The sequence below is a fragment of the Salmo trutta genome, chromosome 10, assembly GCF_901001165.1.
Source record: "Salmo trutta chromosome 10, fSalTru1.1, whole genome shotgun sequence".
In the NCBI taxonomy this organism is placed as follows: domain Eukaryota; kingdom Metazoa; phylum Chordata; class Actinopteri; order Salmoniformes; family Salmonidae; genus Salmo; species Salmo trutta.
In genome coordinates, this window is record NC_042966.1 from 2,534,503 (window position 1) to 2,549,988 (window position 15,486).

At 41.9% G+C, this 15,486-nt stretch overlaps 1 protein-coding gene across 4 annotated transcripts in view; it reads left to right on the forward strand.

Moving 5' to 3' along the window:
* Window positions 1-15,486, forward strand: part of LOC115200953 (putative pleckstrin homology domain-containing family M member 1P) — a 31,647-nt gene continuing 16,161 nt past the window's right edge. Inside the window, exons 1-5 of one of the 4 annotated variants that reach the window (XM_029764103.1) lie at window positions 193-255; window positions 469-736; window positions 2,499-2,588; window positions 7,792-8,039; window positions 14,668-15,318. In XM_029764103.1, coding sequence (XP_029619963.1) covers window positions 2,535-2,588; window positions 7,792-8,039; window positions 14,668-15,318 — 953 coding nt within the window. In that variant the 5' untranslated portion in view covers window positions 193-255; window positions 469-736; window positions 2,499-2,534. Of the gene's footprint in view, window positions 256-468; window positions 737-2,498; window positions 2,589-7,791; window positions 8,040-14,667; window positions 15,319-15,486 lie in introns of those variants that run through there. The other 3 variants (XM_029764102.1, XM_029764101.1, XM_029764104.1) reach the window with 3 other exon arrangements.

Below are 15,486 nucleotides of genomic sequence, written 5' to 3' on the forward strand. Positions count from 1 at the left end.
TGTCCTCTCATTGAGTTTAACCTGAATCTGAGTTAACGGTAGTTGAAGATTGAAGACACATCCGAGCCGACTATTCTTTCTGTGTTCGACTCAGGAATCTACGTGTGAAAGAAATGACATCATGAGACAATGTTGCTGTCCATGTAGGAGTCAATCAAGAACAACGACAAAGCGGTGGGGATAAAATCTTGTGTCACTTCTTTTCTTTTTAAACATAGCTAGCTACCGACGCCGGTAGCCCAACTCAATTTCACGGTATGTAGATAACTTAGATACGCGATGGTCCTTATGTTTTTTATCTATCTTTCTTGGCAGATATATATATCGTTATGTATGTATATTTGGCTTTTTATTGTCATCTCTTTAAGACGACAATACTGGGGGTTCTCAAGCTGATTTGGAGACGTAAACATTGGGCATTAAGTTTTAGGAATAATAAAGTAATGTTGTTTTTGTGCACTACTGTAGTTAACGTAGCTAGATGGACACAGCAAGGAAGCCAATGATCAAGCCACAGCTTTTGACACACACGGTAATGTTCTCATGAGTACGAGTACTACTGGGCGTTCCGTTTTTCCAGCTCTTTCAGGAAGTGAACTGGTGTCATTTTTGCCCTGTGGCTACATATCTTACCGTCAACAAAAACCTCAGCAGACCGCCTGATTAATGTCTAGGCCTAAACTCTGAAGTGTCCACTCACTGATGGGCTACTTCAGTTCAAACCGAAAATGCAGATGTAAGATTATTTTTAATATCAATGAATGTCACAGCCCTTTAGTCTGTGTTTGCTTACTTTAAATACAGTGTGTTCAGAAAGTTTTCAAACCCATTCACTTTTACCACATTTTTATACATTACAGCCTTATTCTAAAAAAAATATTGTTTTCCCTCAATCTACAGTACCCCATAATGACAAAGCAAAAACAGGTTTAGAGTTTTGTAAATGTATAAAATAAAAAACATTTACATAAGTATTCAGACCCTGAGCTCAGGTGGATCCTGTTTCCATTAAACATCCTTGAGATGTTTCTACAACTTGATTGGAGTCCACCTGTGGTAAATTCAAATTGATTGGACATGATTTGGAAAGGCACACCTGTCTATCTAAGGCCCCACAGTTGACAGTGCATGTCAGAGCAAAAACCAAGCCATGAGGTCGAAGGAATTGTTCATAGTGCTCCGAGACAGGATTGTGTCGAGGAACAGATCTGAGGAAGGGTACCAAAAGAAATGTATGCAGCATTGAAGGTCCCTTAGAACACATTAGCCTCCATCATTCTTAAATGGAGAAGTTTGGAACCACCGAGACTCTTCGTAGAGTTGGCCACCCAGCCAAACTAAGCAATCCGGGGAGAAGGGCCTTGGTCAGGGGGTGACCAAGATCTCGATGGTCACTCTGACAGAGGTCCAGAGTTCCTCTGTGGAGATGGGAGAACCTTCCAGAAGGACAACCATCTCTGCAGCACTCCACCAATCAGGCCTTTATGGTAGAGTAGCCAGATGGAAGCCACTTCTCAGTAAAATGCACATGACAGCCCACTTGGAGTTTGCCAAAAGGCACCTAAAAGATTGACCATGAGAAACAAGATTCTCTGGTCTGATAAAACCAAGATTGAACTCTTTGGCCTGAATGCTAATCGTCACATCTGGAGGAAACCAGGCACTGCTCATCACCTGGCCAATACCATCCCTACGGTGAAGCGTGGTGGTGGCAGCATCATGCTGTGGGGATTTTTTTCAGGGACTGAGACTAGTCAGGATTGAGGGAAAGACTAGAGAAAAGTACAGAGAGATCCTGATGAAAACCCGCTCCAGAGCGCTCAGGACCTCAGACTGGATCAAAGGTTCACCTTCCAACAGGACAACGACCCTAAGCACACAGCCAAGAAACTCCAGGAGTGGCTTCGGGACAAGTCTCATTGTCCTTAAGTGGCCCAGCCATAGCCTTTACTTGAACCCGATCTAATATCTCTGGAAAGACCTGAAAATAGCTATGCAGCGACACTCCCCATCCAACCTGACAGAGCTTGAAATGATCTGCAGAGAAGAATGGGAGAAATTCCCCAAATACAAGTGTGCAAAGCTTGTAGTGCCATACCCAAGAAGACTCGAGGCTGCAATCGCTGCCAAAGGTGCTTCAACAAAGTACTGAGTAAAGGGTCTGAATATTTATGTAAATGTGATATTGCATTTGTATTTTATTTAGCAAAAACGTCTAAACCTGTTTTTGCTTCAATTGTGTGGTGTTGTGTGTAGATTTAGGGGGGGAAATGATTTAATCAATTTTAGAATAAGGCTGTAACATAACAAAATGTGGAAAAAGTCAAGGGGTCTGAACACTTTCTGAAAGCACTGTATGTCAAGTGTCACCTACATTGAGAAGAAAGGGGGCTGGGAATTGCAGAACTGACTGACAATGTATTTTTCAGTGAGTTATTCTTGGTTCAGGTTGTTTTTGCCAGTATAACAACAGGGGATATCTTTTGTGTATGTCACAGCATGTCATGTGAGAGTAACACATCCCTGGAGGCACGATGCTAGCCCCACAGACCCCAGATACGGGGCCAGAGGCGGAAGACGTCAAGCAGGTAGGCTCAACCTCTTACTGTAAATGGCCTGCCTAATCTAAATGACCACTTCCACTTAACACTGAAAAGTTGATCAGTTATCTCTTACAGATAGGGCCTACTTTGTTAGTGTTTGAGTGACACATGGATGCATTGCGCATTGATTCAGATTTTTCACTTTGAAATGTATGCCAAACAAAACCTGTTGATTTTCGAAGTTCAACAAACCATACGACTCTATGCACATGGACATCTTTGAAGAATTTACACAGAACATTTTACAAATACACATTTACCGGAAGAACTGTATATGCGAGTTTGGTAACAGAATTATAGTAAAATCTCCCTCGGTTCATTTTTTATTTTTATTTTTTTTTTTCTTCCCCGACCACATTTTCCAAAAACTCTGTCAAATATCTGCTCTGAATCAAGATTCAAAGATATCTGCAGAAAGAATGGGGTGTCAGCTATGACACGACACCTTGAGCTTGAAAAAAAATACATATATTTTGGTTATTGAACTACAGTAGGTGAAGTGGATTTACATTCGGTAACGGAATTCTGGTAACATAATTACATCACAGGTCCTTGATCTGTGCTATACAGAAATGCATAATTATGGCTATATCATTCTCTTCATGGTCATGTAACCCTGAATAGGCACACAAAGGGAAAAATATGCAGTAGACCTGCCCTTCTGCAAAGTTGGGTATTATTATACACACTGGTTATTATTGTAATGAGCTCCGCCCCCAAACGAACACATTTTGTTAGTCCGGACCAAATCTGAAATAGCCTAAATTTCACACGTTTGGACAGCACGGTAGAGTACATTACAGTACATTATACTGTGCGCTACTGTAATGTGTACTATACTCTACTGTACAGACTTGCAGTGTTTCCTCTTGCAAAATGTCTAACAGTGGGGGGAGGGGGTGAAGGACTGAGAAGCTCAGTCCTGGTGACTTTTAAAAGGACTAAACGTTCTGGTGACTTTTTTTAAAAGGACATTCTACTCCAAAATGAGTATATAGCCTGTGCATGGTCCAAATTATACTAAACAAAAATAATCGCAACATGCCACAATTTCAAAGATTTTACTGAGTTACAGTTCATATAAGGAAATCAGTCAATTGAAATAAATTCAATAGACACTAATCTATGGATTTCACATGACTTGGCAATACAGATATGCATCTGTTGATCACAGATGCTTTAAAAAAAGGTAGGGACGTGGATCAGAAGACCAGTTAGTGTCTGGTGTGTCCATCATTTGCCTCATGCAGCCTGACACATCTTCGTATAGAGTTGATCAGGCTTTTGATTGTGGCCTGTGGAATGTTAGCCCGTTTAGGGCAGTGGTGGTCATGAAATTTTGTTAGCCGGTGATTGTCAAGCAAATAACTGCCGGTCTCACGGTAAGTGACCGTTAACAAACACATTTAGCTACTCCTGAGCTGTGTTCGAATACCCATACTAACTTACTATATACTTTTAGATCATTTTAGTATACTGTAAACGAAGGGTATCCTTTCAGTTGAGCTTACTAGCGCTTTGCCTATCTACTGGAAGTTGATGCTGTTGCTATGCAACCTCTTGCTCGCTTGTTAGCATACCAAATGACTAGCTAGACATTTTACGATTTTGGGTGTGTTCGTAAATTCAATCTAGAGTACACTCTGGGCATTCTTAAATCCAGAGCATTTCGCTCTCGGAGTGTTCAGAGCGCACACACTGGACGCTCTTGCTGAGGTTTAGGGTTGTCTGAGCGTTCTGACCTCACAACGGCAGTCAAGCACCTAAGCTAACATTGGCTAGCTTACTAGTTCCAGACACAAATGGGAGCACACCTCACTCTGACCATTTTACTCGCCCTAGCAGAGCTGTTTTCATGTTATCCAGAGCGTTGGTAACTGTGCTGCTGGCAACAAATTAATTACGCTTTTACTGCCAACGTTTATTAACATCGGCCATATTCAACCATTGAGCGTTCCTTAATTCATCAGTTATTTTGCGCTCTGGCACACTCAGATGAGAGTACTCTGAAATCAGAGTAGGTAGCCAGAATTAACAATGTCCATTGAGAACACACCACTATACCACTTTGCTAAGAATGACGTGAATTATCAAGTCAATAAACATTGTAGTTAGTTAGATAGCATATCAACTCAGCAAAAAAAGGAACGTCCCTTTTTCAGGACCCTGTCTTTCAAAGATAATTCGTAAAAATCCAAGTAACTTTACAGATCTTCATTGTATAGGGTTTAAACACTGTTTCCCATGCTTGTTCAATGAACCATAAACAATTAATGAACATGCACCTGTGGAACGGTCGTTAAGACACTAACAGCTTACAGATAGTAGGTAATTAAGGTCACAGTCATAAACTTAGGACACTAAAGAGGCCTTTCTACTGACTCTGAAAAACACCAAAATAAAGATGCCCAGGGTCCCTGCTCATCTGTGTGAATGTGCCTTAGGCATGGTTCAAGGAGGCATGAGGACTGCAGATGTGGCCAGGGCAATAAATTGCAATGTCTGTACTGTGAGATGCCGACGACAGCGCTACAGGGAGACAGGACGGACAGCTGATCGTCCTCGCAGTGGCAGACCACGTGTAACAACACCTGCACAGGATCGGTACATCTGAACATCACACCTGCGGGACAGGTACAGGATGGCAACAACTGCCCGAGTTACACCAGGAACGCACAATCCCTCCATCAGTGCTGAGAGAGGCTGGACTGAGGGCTTGTAGGCCTGTTGTCTGGTGAGGACCTGCCTTACATCACCGGCAACAACGTCACCTATGGGCACAAACCCACGGTCACTGGACCAGACAGGACTGGAAAAAAGTGCTCTTCATTGACAAGCCGCGGTTTTGTCTCACCAGGGGTGGTGGTCGGATTCGCGTTTATCGTCGAAGGAACGAGCGTTACACTGAGGCCTGTACTCTGGAGCGGGATCGTTTTGGGGGTGGCGTGTCCGTCATGGTCTAGGGCGGTGTGTCACAGCATCATCTAACTAAGCTTGTCATTGCAGGCAATCTCAATGCTGTGCGTTGCAGGGAAGACATGCTCCTCCCTCATGTGGTACCCTTCCTGCAGGCTCATCCTGACATGACCCTCCAGCATGACAATGCCACCAGCCATACTGCTTTTTCTATGCTTGATTTCCTGCAAGACAGGAATGTCAGTGTTCTGCAATGGTCAGCGAAGAGCCCGGATCTCAATCCCATTGAGCACGTCTGGGACCTGTTGGATCGAATTGTGAGGGCTAGGACCATTCCCCCCAGAAATGTCCGGGAACTTGCAGGTGCCTTGGTGGAAGAGGTGGGGTAACATCTCACAGCAAGAACTGGCAAATCTGGTGCAGTCCATGAGGAGGAGATGTACTTTTGATTTTGACCCCCCTTTGTTCAGGGACACATTATTCCATTTCTGTTAGTCACATGTCTGTGGAACTTATTCAGTTTGTCTCAGTTGTTGAATCATGTTATTTTCATGCAAATATTTACACATTTGCTGAAAATTAACACAGTTGACAGTGTGAGGATGTTTCTTTTTTTGCTGAGTTAATATACTGCCTGGCAAGTTCAATGTATTAGTAGCCAACTAACGTTAGGTAGCTAGCTAACATACTGGTACATACTGCTGTAATGATATGCAGTTCGTAAGGAGAGAAAACAAATTGTCTGCCAACATAGCGTACTGTAATTTCCGGACTATAAGCCGCAACTTTTTTCCCACGCTTTGAACCTCGCGGCTTAAACAATGACGCGGCTAATATAAGGATTTTGCCCGCTTTAAATTTTTTCTTTAAAAAAAAACACATTCTGTGACGTGCTCAGTTTTTTGGCGGCATGAAGCTTTCATTAGACCAATGAAATTGCCGAACGGGTTAAGGTCAAACAACTTTTTTTGTTTACTGTTTAGATTAAATTGAGCGCGCTCAAACTTCACATCATTCTGATTACGGTAGTCGTTTTGTCACCCTCATCATGGCAAAGACACGGAGAAATGCGTATGATGCAGCTTTCAAGTTGAAGGCGATTGATCTGGCAGCGGGTGATTTGCCTCCGGATGAAAGTGACGAGAGCGACAATGAAAACGATCAAATATCTGATGAAGCAATTCTGAGGCTATTCAACTCCGACACCGAAGGAGATGACTTCAGTGGTTTTAGTGCACAGGAGGAGGAAGATGGTGACCAATGACTTTCTTGGTAGGCTACTGTTTACTGCTATTTTTTATTTTTTTTAATTTACAAGCAGTGTTTCGTTAAAGCATGTGTAAAGTTCATTTGTTTCAATGTACCGGTAGGCACCTGCGGCTTATAGACGTGCGGCTTACTTATGTTCAAAATAATATATTTTTTTTAAATTCCTGTGTGTGCGGCTTATATTCAGGTGCGCTCAATAGTCCGGAAATTACGGTAACTCATTTGAAAAGTAATAACTATATTACATTGCTCAACATTTTCTTAATTTGTCATATATAGTTAAAGCAATGAATTTGTATCCGCTCTCGTTAGAATTCAGCTGCATATTTTCTTGAAATCTGAAAATGTTTTTAAACCCTGCCCATTTTCTGAACAATTGTATTATGGGCCCTAAAAAGCACGGAAAGTGTCCACTGCTTATATACTTTAGATTTCGGTGAATTTAGTACGACATCCGGGAACTTTTGACATACTAACTATATCATACTATGACCAATAAGCATACTCCATTTACGTCGCAAATAGTGCAGTTATGAGTTTTCGAACACAGCTCTGGCTTCGACGTGTAGTCTACAAGCCACTGATGCAGACCTTTGGAACATCTACAAGTCTAATAAATCCATGTAATATAGCCTACACCTTCACAATACACCTTTATTGCACAACTTTTTGACCCAAGGCCGACGGCCGATCCTTGTCATCGTGACAAAATGTTTGATCTGATTGATGCCATAATGGAAGCAATGTAATCTCCCACTGCCTTTCACCTTTTTGATTCTTTATGCAGAGGTTTTCACCAAGTTATGTAATGTACCTATGACTACATTGATTTCCACATTATTCGGCCTACATTTCAGGTTGTCTTTTAAAATGAGAATGATTGTAGTTGCCTTAGTGAAAGGGAAGCTGAAAGGAAGTAAACAGAGTACTATATATATATATATATATATATATATATATATATATATATATTTTGATTTAACCCATCTCGCCATTTTTTTAGTGGATCAAAGAGAAGTTGGCGTGGTCACTCAAGGCTCTGCAGAAGCGCTATGTGATGACCGATGCCATGGTAACCAGCGAGGATGGTGACGCCAATCTGCTGTGCTCTTCTCTGGAGGCTGTCTTTATCCACGGCATCAAGAGCAAATATGTCCGCTCCAAGGCCGGAGGACATGGCAGGAAAGGGGGGTCCCGGGGACCCCTCCCCCAACCTGTGTTCTGGAGCCTTCTCAAGACGGTCACTCACCGGTGGGTGGAAGCCTGAAGCTGTACACTAAGAATTACACTTCCCCCTACAGATAACCCTACAGACCCCTCTAGTGCAGTGTCTCTACCCTCAATCACTTTAGTGAGATGGCATTTGAGTATGAAAGTCTTTCTGTAGGTGCGATCAGTCTGTCTGTGACAGTTGCTGTAAGCATGACAAGTTGAAGTTGAGATACTGGGATGTTTATATCCTCTGTTGCAATATGTGCATATAACAAATCACATTTACACAGGGTGTCAGTGCGTCCTTAAAGTGATAAATTCATTGATCTGATTTAAGGCCTTAATGAGTCTCTAAACTGAATTTAAGAAAGGTTTTCAACGGTCTTAAAACGTGATGGACATGCCTACAGTTTTTCCGTTATATTGTGCCGCTGCTTAATTGTTACAACCACGGCAAAAAAATACAAAAATGTAACATCAAGTAATTATTGATAATAATGAATTACCTTGACTCCTTGCAGCACTCGCGTAACAGGTGGTCTGCCTGCCACGCAGTCTCCACGTGGAGTGCAATGTAATCGGCCATAATCGCCGTCCAAAAATGCTGATTACCGGTTATGAAAACTCAATCGGTACTATGCCGATTAATCGGTCGACCTCTAATTTCTATGGGCTTAATATGCAGACCTGAACTTTGTTGCCTGCCTTTCCGTTTTGGGACAATAACTTCCATTGTAAGGGCAGAGACATGAGCCTCTCGTCGTTATATACAGCTCTCTGGTATCGACCACTTGCGAATTGGGAAAAAAAAGTTGGTGGGTGCATAGTGCACTGGTCAGATGCTGGCTTCCCCGAAAGTAAATTGATGTTTTGCCAAAACTACTGCCTAAACAAAAATTATTCAAGACTTCACCAGAGAGCATGAGTTAGCCACAGAGGATCATTAGCTTTAAAAAAACAAAAAAAAACAGCTGTAGGTTGTTTAAATCACAAATGCTTAGGCCTATGCCTATTTGGGAAGCCTGCAATTTCAGCAGTGTGTGGCAATAAGCCTAGCTTATTTATTGAGTTGTGATTGTCAGTTAAAAGCATCTGAAATATATGTTTTAAGATAATGCATCTTGAGTATAATTTGAAATTGTTGGCACAAGAAGGGGGAAGGTTGTCCGGCTAAGATATGGCGTCTCTCCAGAATGCATACACTCGGCTCTCTAGAATGCGCTCAGTTGTCACATTAGTTTCATTTTGTGAATTGTTTGCCCTTTGTTTATTTTTATAAATTCCACATTTACATATGTCACCATTAAGCCTAGTAAATGTACCGTTTATCTCTGTCATTTGGTTACATTAATTTCTGTTAATGCATGTATTAGTAATTTCCTATTCTCGGAGTGGAAGCGTAGTTTGCAGAGTTCACAACCTGCTACACTTGGCTTTAATATAACACCTTAAAAAAATGCTTTAGACACATAGGTCCCGTGATTGGACGGGCTGTTGCCAGAGGAGAGAGCACGGTAGCCTATACAATTTGAAAGACAACACTACATTTCCGACCCCGACATTGCCCTCCTCTTACCGAAGCAATTTTGCTTCCATCGCTGATTAGGCTACACAATGTTCCTGCAAGTGTTTTTTGTTCTAAAACCATTATTTGGTTAATGTGCATTAACCTGCTTTCTGCAATGAAATTGCAGTGCCTTCCGAAAGTATTCACACCCCTTGACTTTTTCCACATTGTGTTGTGTTACATCCTGAATTTAAAATGGATTACATTTAGACTTTTGGTCACTGGCCTACACATAATACCCCATAATGTTAAAGTGGAATTATGTTTTTTGAAAGTTTTACAAATTAATTAAAAATGAAAAGCTGAAATGTCTTGAGACAAAGTATTCAACTCCTTTTGTTACGGCAAGACTAGGAGTAAAAATGTGCTTAATAATTTGAATGGACTCACTCTGTTTGCAATAATAGTGTTTAACATGATTTTTTTGAATGACTTCCTCATCTCTGTACCCCACACATACAATTATCTCTAAGGCCACTTAGTCAAGCAGTGAATTTCAAACACAGATTCAACCACAAAGACCGGGGAAGTTTTCCAGTGCCTCGCAAAGGGGGCACTGATTGATAGATGGGTAAAAATGAAAAAGCAGACATTGAATATCCCTTTGAGCATGGTGAAGTGATTAATTACACTTTGGATGGTGTATCAATAAACCCAGTCACTACAAAGATACAGGCGTCCTTCCTAACTCAGTTGTTGGAGAGGAAGTATACTAAACAAAAATATAAACGCAACAATTAATGGTTTTACTGAGTTAAATAAATTCATTAGACCCCAGTCTATAGATTTCACATGATTGGGCAGGGGCGCAGCCATGGGTTAGCCTGGGAGGGCATAGGCTTACCCACTGGGGAGCCAGGCCCAGCTAATCAGAATGAGTTTTTTCCCCACAGAAAGGCTTTATTACAGACAAATACTCCTCTGTTTCATCAGCTGTCCGGATGGCTGGTCTCATACGATCCTGCAGGTGAATAAGCGTAAGTCCTTGGCTGGTGTGGTTACACGTGGTTGTGAGGCCGGTTGGACATACCGCCAAATTCTCTAAAACGATGTTGGCAGCTTATGGTAGTGAAATGAACATAAAATTCTCTGGCAACTGCTCTGGTTGATATTACTGCAGTCAGCATGCCAATTACACGCTCCCTCAACTTGAGACATCTGTGGCATTTTGTGACACAACTGCACATTTTAGATTTGGCCTTTTATTGTCCCCAGCACAAGGTGGACCTGTGTAATGATAATGCTGTTTAATCAGCTTCTTGATATGCCACACCGGTCAGATGGATGGCTTATCTTGGCAAAGGGGAAATGCTCACTAATGGGGATGTAAACAAATTTGTGCACGAAATTTGAGGGAAATAAGCTTTTTGTGCGCATGGAACATTTCTTTATTTTTTTTTTTAATTTCAGCTCATGAAAAATGAGACCAACATTATACATGTTGCATTTATATTTTTGTTCAGTATAGTTACTTCACAATACTAACCTAAATGACAGAGTGAAAAACAAGCCAGTACAGAAAAATATTCCAAAACATGCATCCTGTTTGTAATAAGACACTAAAGCGAGAACTGCAGAGAAGTTAGCTTTGTCCTGAATACAAAGCGTTATGTTTGGGCAAATCCAACAACCCATCACTGAGTACCACTCTTCATATTTTCAAGGATGGTGGTGGCTGCATCATGTTCTGGATATGCTTGTCATCAGAATGGCAAAATCCTAGAGGAAAACCTGCTTCAGTCTGCTTTCCAACAGACACTGGGAGACAAATTCACCTTTCAGCAGGACAATAACCTCAAACAAGGCCAAATATACAATGAGTTGCACCCCCTTTTGCCCTCAGAACAGCCTCAATTAGTTGGGGCAGGGACCCCCACTTCAGCTACACTGATTTTGAAGTGGATTTAACAGGTGACATCAATAAGGGATCATAGCTTTCATCTGGTCAGTCTGTGTCATGGAATGAGCAGATGTTCTTAATGTTTTGTACACTGTGTACACTGGTTGCTTACCAAGAAGAACGTGAATGTTCTTGAGTGGCATAGTTACAGTTTTGATTTAAATCACCTTGAAAATCAATGGCAAGACTTGAAAATGACTGTAGCAATTATCAACAACCAGCTTGACAGAGTTTTAAATAAATGTGCAAATATTGTACAATCCAAGGGTGCGAAAGCTCTTAGTCTTACCCAGAAAGACTCTCAGCTGTAAGAACACCTTTGGTAACAATATCATGTAATTACTCCGGGTGTTTTTAAATACTTATCGAAATATATTAGTGTTTTTTTTTTTTTTTTTTTTTGCAGATGTTAGAATACTCTGTCAAAAATTGTGTAGATCGTTGACAAAAATGGACAATTCAATCCGTTTTAATCCCACTTTGTAACAAAGCAAAGTGCATGAGCAGCATCTCAAAGTAATTGCGGGAAGACGCCATTTTTAAAACTACTGTTCTTAAAAAAGAGGCGAGTCTCAGCTTGTTGTGAGTATAACAATTATTTCTCAACTGTCAATATAGATGAAATAACTCTAACAGAGTACCACTATTGAAGTATGTGATTGAGACGATGCGCCAATGGAGCGCGGTGAATAAATCAAGTAGCTTATACAGTAACGTTATAGGTCTAATGGAACATTTTTGTAGGACATTAAAAGTACTGTTGGATCAATTGCATGGCTATCTAGCAACAATATCATATTTAGAGTTAGCAATCTGTGTTTTGAGTTCCCACTTCCTCAGGTGGTAAATTACATAGCCTAAGCCAATATGCACAAAAGACATGCAGACAAATTCATCTTTCAAAATATATTTGATTATTCTGAGTCCTATTTTAATGTGTTGCACATCAAAATATCCATCATGCATTTCCTGAACATGTTAGATGAAATAGTTCTTCATGTGTTACTTGGCCACTGGGGAAAAAGTCAGTCTAGAGCCCTTCTGCTTAGCTACCTAGCTTAGAAGTATAGCCATTTGATACCTGATTCACTGAATGAGGGAATCATTTATTCAACTTGTTATAGCATGATACCTTCAGGAGAGCTACTGGGTGTGTAGACCTTTTTTTCCCCAGCCCCACTTGAAAACACCAGATTGTAAAAATCCACTTCTCAACAGGACCTTGTTATGCTGACACAGGTGTGTTTGAGCAGTGCTGGATCAAAATCCTGCACACCCTAGCTCTCCAGATGTTAGGGTTTTATACAGTAACAGTGCTATATATTTGACTTTAAGGCATTTGTTCAGTGTTATTGTTATAGCCGATTATTGGTATTGAAGCCAACTTACTGAACACTTACAGTAGTTTGTGATCTAGCTAATGATTAGTCCATTGGGGTAGCCTAATCACCCGTAATAACATATGCTAAATATGTGAATGCGACCAATAAAATGTCGTTTGATGGGCAACCCCATGCCAGAGGTGGCACCACAGGTCTGGGAGTGTTGTGGCAAGGAAAGAAAATCTGGCGCCTGAAGTTGTTCCTGATCTGGTAAACTAATAAGGTAAAACTCTGCCTTATAGGGTATGACATGATCTGATTTAAAAAGGTTGAATATGGGCTATGATGAGACCTGAGGTTTTTTTCTAATCAGGTCACATGGTTTAAAAAAAATCTCCTGGCCTTGGGGAGGATGAGAACCCTGTCGAACTGCAGGAACCTTGTACTTGTTCATATTAATTATATCTTAAAGAAGGACTAAGGCTTTCCTATGCACAGAGAATGCAACATGATTGGACAATAAAACAATAAAAGGGGAGAGCCGCTTTATGCAGGTTTGCATTGTGTAGTCCTGCCCTATGCAACTGTAGGGCTAATTAAACATTAACTCACAGTCCGTCAGCTATTGTGTTTATTGATTCCTTCCAGTTAATCATTTTGCATTGACAAAGTCTAGCTCGCCAAGTCAGCCCAAACTTTGATCCCATTATGTCAGGGCTGCAGTCTCTGGCCTCGTTCAAGGCTCAGCTAAAGACTGAGCTGTTCAGAAAAGCTTTCAAGGACCAATGTTAATTCTGTTCTCCTGTCCACCGGGTCTGACGACACCAGTATATGGCTTTGATTGTCCTCTTTCAATGTTCTTGTGTTAGGATTGTTTTTATTATTCCATATTTTCTTCAGCGCCTTTAGGAGTGAGAAAAGCGCTTTAATTACATGTATTATTATTATTATTATTCACCTTTTCTCTAACAAATGGACTATAAATAGCGTACACAACGTTAGTCTGTATCTTACGGCTTTGTTTACTCCTGCCAGAGGGACAGGGCGCATAGTAGGCTAGACTGCAGCTGCTGCTGTTAGTAGCCTACAGTTGATCAGACTGAAATATATTCTTGTTTCCATGCAATACAGAATGTCAGATCACTAATGTTTAGGTGTATAGACTGCTACATTTCTGAGTTTTTGCTTGTGTCTGGAGGGATGTGTTATCACGCTTGCTAAATAAATACCGGAGGAAAGTGGAGAGCGCGCAATGAGCTTTGTGTTTTGTGCACTACCTGCGATTTCCGTGACTGACTGGTCAAGACAGGCAAAAGAGCCAGCAGCAGCTCTCGGATGTCAAGGACAGAGGGATTGTGCGCAAGTTGACAACTCATTAGGCAAATCGGTTTTAAAAAAACCAGCGCCTCCATTTTTTTTCTAACGCTTTGTGTCGATATATGTTATTAGGCTAAACAATATCAAGTGGTGTAGCGCTGGCACATCTGATTTGAAAAGTGCTGTTCAGCCATCTGTAGCCAACCACTATGCTACAACATCCGTTAGGCTACAGGAGAATTTACATTGCTAAAATAGTACACCTTGATAATATGAGCCAGCCCTAAAAAAAATCTAATCTAATAATAATTTCCTACATGGGCTCCTTTCTGGAGAGGAATATTATCAGGTGTGTGTGGCGCGCATACCTCAATTGCATTCCAAGTGGCATTAAAAAGGTCTTAGTCTTTAAATGAAACTTCATGGACCCTGCATGTACCCTGTTTTTAGTGGTTAAGCAGAATGACAATTAGTAAATGTTTAAGATCAGATGGTGTAGCTTGTTTACTTTATACTGTACATAAACCGATTCTCTGTAATGTCTCCTACTGGCCCCCTCAGTGACGTGATCACGGAGCTGGAGAAGCTGAGCTTTGTGGGTACGGACGTGGGTCGCTGCCGGGCCTGGCTGCGGCTGGCCCTCAACCACGGCCTGATGGAGTGCTACTTGGCCTCCCTGTTCCGTGAGGGCTCCAACCTGCAGGCCCACTATCAGCCCTCCGCCCTGCTCCTGGACCCTGAGGAGCGTGAAGTGCTGCTCAGTTATATCCAGGGCCTGGCCTCCCTGGTCTTCAACCTTTCGTACAAGTCAGCCGTGCTCAACGAGTGGACCACCACCCCACTGGCTCTGGCCGGCCTCTGCCCCACCACCCAGGCCGACGCTGTCGACCTTCCCAGTCTCACCAAACACAAGGATTCTTGGGATACAGTGTCACTGTCATCCGGCGGGTCGGATACGGTCGAAGTGCAGCATGGGGGGGCAGGGGTGCTGGGGAGGGTGACTGGGGGGGTCTCAGGGGGTAGGACCCCTCTGAATTCTTCTAATTTGAGCCTGGATACCACAGGGTCATCTCAGCTCTCCTCCAGCCTAAGCTCAGACAGTCTGCTGCAGGGTCATGACCCCAAGAGCCCAGACAAGGAGCCCTGGCCATGTGACCTGGAGATCTCTGCCAGACTGGAGAACGATGTCAATGCCAAGAGGCCTCTTAAAGAGTAAGTTGTGAGTGTGGGTCAGTGTGCCTGTCCGAAGAATTGAGGCCCTTTGAATCACAGCCATGGTTAATCTCCAAACCATTAACAGACATTTAGCAGATGCTTTTATCCAAAAAAGCTGACGTAAGCAACATGCTTCAACTAACGATGTGTACAGAAATGAGTTAA